General features: G+C 41.8%; 1 protein-coding gene across 1 annotated transcript; it reads right to left on the bottom strand.

Annotated features, from left to right (window-relative positions):
• Positions 1-1659: 1659 nt before the first annotated feature.
• CD1B (CD1b molecule) lies at positions 1660-5140 on the bottom strand. Its single transcript, XM_017868924.1, has 6 exons — positions 4974-5140; positions 4412-4678; positions 3572-3850; positions 3090-3368; positions 2637-2730; positions 1660-1959 (listed from the first exon to the last, which is right to left on the bottom strand). The coding sequence occupies exons 1-6, from the start codon at positions 5032-5034 to the stop codon at positions 1938-1940; spliced, it is 1002 nt and encodes a 333-aa protein (XP_017724413.1). The 5' UTR covers positions 5035-5140; the 3' UTR covers positions 1660-1937.
• Between the last annotated feature and the right edge of the window lie 229 nt (positions 5141-5369).

Genomic DNA, 5369 nt, shown 5'->3' with positions numbered 1-5369 from the left:
AGGTGGGGTCAAGTTGAATGCATTCTGGAGAAGCAACTAGCTGTCTTAGTAGAGGAGAAAGCTGTGTTTTCACTCATTTCCTACACTTCTCAAGTTCCAAATGCCACATTGTCCTAAAATTTCTAGGTGGGAAAATTGCTTCTAGTATTCCGGGCTTCTCCAAAACTTCTGTTTGCCCTGACCTATCTTCCTAAGTTCTACAGAAAATACATACTCAAATTGCCCCTGGTCTTCATTGTTTTAATAAAAATGAATTTAGATGTTTTAAAATGGGTTGTTTTAGAAAACTATGGAATAAACAAAAAATGAATAAAGGTAAATGCAAATCAAAGGTACAACTAAATTGATACAACACAGATATCAAAGACTCTGTGGGAAGAAACAGTGCTCTTTTTTCCTTGAATATATTGTAGTCTACCTAAACTATTACTCCTCACTCACCTTGCCTCTCTCACTCATTCTCACTGGAAAAATGAGTAGAATCCCATTTCTGTTGTGTCTGGAGTTGGTTCCTTCTGGTGGGTTCATGGTCTCCCTGACTTCAAGAATGGAGCCAAGGACCTTCTGACCTTCGTGGTGAGTGTTACAGCTCTTAAAGATGGCAGAGACTCAAACAGTGAGCAGTAGCAAGATTTATTGTGAAGAGCAAAAGAACAACACTTCCACAGCCTGGAAGGGGACCCAAGTGGGTTGCCCTGCTGGCTGGGGTGGCCAACTTTTATTTCCTTATTTGTCCCCACCTATGTCCAGTTTCTGTCCTATCAGAATGCCCTTTTCTCAATCCTCCCTGCAATTGGTTACTTTTAGACTCTTGCTGATTGGTCCATTTTACAGAGCACTGATTGGTCCATTTTACAGAGCACTGATTGGCCCATTTTACAGAGTGCTGATTGGTGCATTTTACAAACCTCTTGCTAGCTACAGAGCACTGATTGGTGCGTTTTTTACAGAGTGTTGATTGGTGCATTTAACAAAACTCTTGCTAGGTACAGGAAAGTTCTCCAAGTCCCCACTCAACCCAGGAAGTCTAGCTGGCTTCACCTCTCACTATGACCCTTTAAAGCTAGACTATAGCTGTAGTAAGCCAAAGGCAGTTTTCTCCAAAGGAGTTTGGAACAGAAATAAAGAAAGCATAATATTTTTTTGGCTAAGTGGAAACAATTTTAGTAAGAAGAGGAGGATCTACAATATCAACTAAAGAGAAAAAAAGAAAGTAAGTAGATGACTCTGAAAGAAAACACTTAACTTGGCAGTTACAGCAACTCAGATTGTTTTTACTGAGAAAATGAATTTGCAGCTGAGAGATCTTTCCAGAGTTCTACAAATAGGGAACACTGTTCTCAAGGAACTTACAAAGAGAAGGCGAGGAAAAACAAAAATAACTCCAACGCTGTGGGTACAGCGTAAAGTGGATCTCTGCATAGTTCCTTTTATTACAGTACTAGAAAAGGCTTCCTGAGGAAGAAACATCTCAGCTGAGCCTTCAGGGCTAGAAAGTCATCCAGGCAGAGACAGAGAAGAAATTACATCAAAAAGGCTCGGTGTCTCTGCAAATATGGTGATCCTGGTATAATTATATTTGGTTCACTTTGACAGATGATATTTAACCAGAAGCAGAAAAAGAAAAGTCTTAAAATAGGAAGCCAAAGGGAGTCACCATTAAGTCGTATGTATTATATTGCATTTATTCTGAGACACATTCTTTCTAACATTTTAACGTGTGTAAAATCTGGGTGAATCATATACAGTCTCATAATAAATTTACAGTTTTAAATACTTTTTTGCTGATGTTTAAATTTAATTTATTTTAAAATACATGAAAACTCTGATTTCATCAAATTTGATAATCATTTGAAATATGGTAAGATTGACTTTTGGGTGGATAACTTGGGCTTCTTGGTACTTATTGCGAATGGAGGAGCAGACATGATGAGGGCTCATGGGATATTCTGATATGACCTGTTAAAAACAGAAGAACAAAAGAGCTCCACATAAGAGAAGTTTGTACACCCATGTTCATAGTAATATTATTCATGAAAGTTAAAAGTGAAAGCAACCCAAGTGTCCATAGATAGATGAATGGATGAACAAAATGTGTTATACACATATGGTGGAATATTGTTCAGTTTCAAAAAAGGAAGGAAACCCTGTCACATGCTACAATGAGGATATTATGCTAAATGAAATAAGTCACAAAAAGACAAATACTTTATAATTCCACTTATATTACCTAGAGTAGTTGAATTCATAGAGACAGAAAGTAGAACTGTCCTAACCAGGGCCTGGTGAAGAGGGGAAATGGGAACTTGCAGTATGATAGGAATAGAGTTTCAGTCTTGCAAGACAGGAGAGTTTTGAATATGGCTTGTGCAACAATGTGAATACACTTAACACCACTGAACTGTACACTTAAAAATGGTACAGATGGTAAACCTTATGTTATGTGTGTTTTAACAGAATTTTTTTTTTTAAGTCCACATAAAAGGGATGGGAGTTTGGGGAAAGGATATGGTGAAAGGATTGAAGATAAACAATTTTTAAATAGATAAAATGTTAAAAAAGAGTGGAAGGGTGAACAGAAGAGACATATTTAAAAAAAAAAAAAACACGCAAAAAAAAAGACACCTACAACTCACCGGCGCCTCATATACCATAATGCAAGGCATAGCAAAAGGAGCAAGGAAGGCACCATTATTGCCAAAACAATCGAGCCAGTGGAGGTGGGGTTTCCTGGCAAATGAGAGAGGACAAAAGGATGTCACTTCAGATCCTATACACAGAATTCCTTGGCCTTCCTTTGCCCACCTACTTCCAATGTATGGTCATCTCCAACTTCCTCTCTCATATTCCTGCCCACCAAATATCCATCCTTTTATCTCCTCTACCCAGTTTACAGGTCCTTAATTCCTACCTTTTTGATAACTTGGATTATCTATTTTTACTCCCTTTGGGATTGGGGTCCTGGAAATCAATCAATCAATTTCTCTCTGCCTCTTTCATTTCTCAAGCTCTATCCTTTCCCAGTGCCTCCCTCTATGCCTGAAGATCACTTCCTGGCATTTCCAGCCTGGGGCCCTGCTATTTCTTACTCCAGTAGAGGACGATGTCCTGGCCCTCTAAACTGCTGTGCTTCACTCGACAGGATAGGCCAGCTGCCTCCCCAGCTGCCACATCCAGGGTTGCTCGGAGATACCATGTCCAGTTAGCATTGGGCAGGATGTCCCCTAGCTGAGTGTCCCGCTGCTCCTGCTCATCCTGCATCCACATCACCCACACAGGCTTTGGGTAGAATCCTGAGACATGGCACACAAGCTGCAGACGGCCAGGTCCAGGACTGGGACCACTGGACAGCCAGGCCTCAGGCTTCACTAAGGCAGGAAGGGGAAGAAAAAGTGTCATGTTATCACTCAAATTCAGAGGTTATGAACTCAGAAACCTACAAGCTTGGACAGTGACCCCATTCATTCCTTTGGGAACCAAATAACTTGTTAATTAAGCTCCTATCCTTGGGTATTTTCCTACTCTTGATCTTACAGGAGGTGGCGGGAAGTGAAATAACAGCAGGACTAACCTTGTCTTTGCAGATCTGCTTTTCCTGCATTGAGGACGCCCAAGAGATATCGGGGGCAGGTTTCATAGAGGAGAATTCTCACAGTTTCCATGATACCTTGATATTGCATGATTAGTGCACAGACCTTCTGTGCCCTGCTGCCACCTTCTGGGGAAGGCACACATGAAGCATTCTTGACACTCAGGAAATCCAGTCCTCCTAGAGCTCCCCTCAGGAAGCTTACTATGGCACCTCCAGAATGTAGCTCACAGCCTGCTATGCCCTGGATCTCAAAGGGGTCTATGTAGAAGGAAAACAGAGAGCAAGTATTTGTGGTTATTAAACACAAATAAAAAAAGGCATGAGAAAAGAACTTAGGATTTTAGATTTTGGTGGGGATAAAGTTCTTGGGTGTAAGATGATGATGAGCTAAAAACTAATGATAACATTTAGACATTTTCAGAAACAAGAGTGAGCTGGAGGTTCTCAGCAGAAGGAGGGTGCAGGGAGAAGATGATTGAAAAGATGGATTAAGGGAGAAAGCCACACGTTAGATCACTCAGGCATGGGGTAGGAGAAGTAAGGGCCCTTGAGGAGAAGTTTCACACAAGACAAACCAGCAGCTGGTTACAAAGTGGAGGCCTTAGTCTGAGAGTAAGAGAAGAGTGCAGAGGCAGCAAGAATCTAAAATATGAGGTGTGAAGGTGTGAAGCTGGAGTGAGAGACTACTCTAGAAAAGCGTGTGCATACAGTTGGGTAAAATAGAAAGGAAGGGAGAAGGATCAGAGAGAGCAACACCTTGCAAAAAAGAGAGAAAAGAGAGTCCTTGAGAATCTTCCCAGTTCAGTGGACTGGACTCACATTTCATCTGGAAATCACCGGCAAAGTCTTGTACTTCTTGAGCGAATCCAAAGATGTAGACTCGGAATATCTCCTCTAACTCAGCAAACTCCTTATCACTAAAGTTACCTTTAGACCAAGGCTTCAGGAGTATGGCAGTGCCTGAGTCACTATCCCAGCCGTGAATCTGCAAATCATCCAACCAGCCTGAGCCTTGAGTTTGTGCCCAGGTACTGTTGGTAAAGAACGAGGTCTGGATGACATGAAAGGAGGTCGGCCCCTGGAAGGCTGTGAAGAGTGGAAAAACAAGATGGTGACGATAAAGAGAGCAGTAGACAATTAAGAAGAATGGGAATGAAAATGATTTAGGAAACAAGAACCTACAGTCTAAAGAACACAGAAAGTCTGACACATTTGACTGCCTTAGGGCTTCACGCTCTAGTCCCAAACACCAGAATGGTTGAAGAGGGCTGGAGACAGAAAGACCCAGACCCTTAGTGTCCAATTGCACCTAGGAAAGCGCTGCATGCTTTTTAAAATCCAAACCCTGCATCAGTGTTGGGAGCTCCAGAGTGACTCTTACCTTGTTCACTGTCACCACCGGGAAAGAGAACAGCTAACAGTTGAAATGGCAGCAGCAGCATTTCACCGGGAGATGCAACTTCTTACTGGCAGAGCTGGTATTTGATCTCCAATTTCAGCAAACCTTTTCCTCAGTACCCTGCAGTGACTTCTTCTCTTTTCCAACTGACAAATCTCTTCCTCATCCAAATTGCTTTTCAGAGAAAAATGTGCCTCCCACAGCCCTGAGCCTCTTACCTCACCTTTTATTTCCCTCAAGCCCTGACTTTTAGACTCTTACCCCCTGACTTCCAGCTGCTCTCCCTGTCCTCAGCTTCCTTCATTCCTCCTTGGAAAAGCCCCCGTATGATTTTGCATTTTCATTTCACCTTCCTTAGTCTTTATTCCCACATCTATA

This window comes from Rhinopithecus bieti, unplaced genomic scaffold (genome assembly GCF_001698545.2).
Source record: "Rhinopithecus bieti isolate Rb0 unplaced genomic scaffold, ASM169854v2 scaffold_4830, whole genome shotgun sequence".
NCBI lineage: Eukaryota > Metazoa > Chordata > Mammalia > Primates > Cercopithecidae > Rhinopithecus > Rhinopithecus bieti.
The sequence above is the reverse complement of the archived record's forward strand: the minus strand, read 5'-3'. Positions and strand labels throughout refer to the sequence as shown.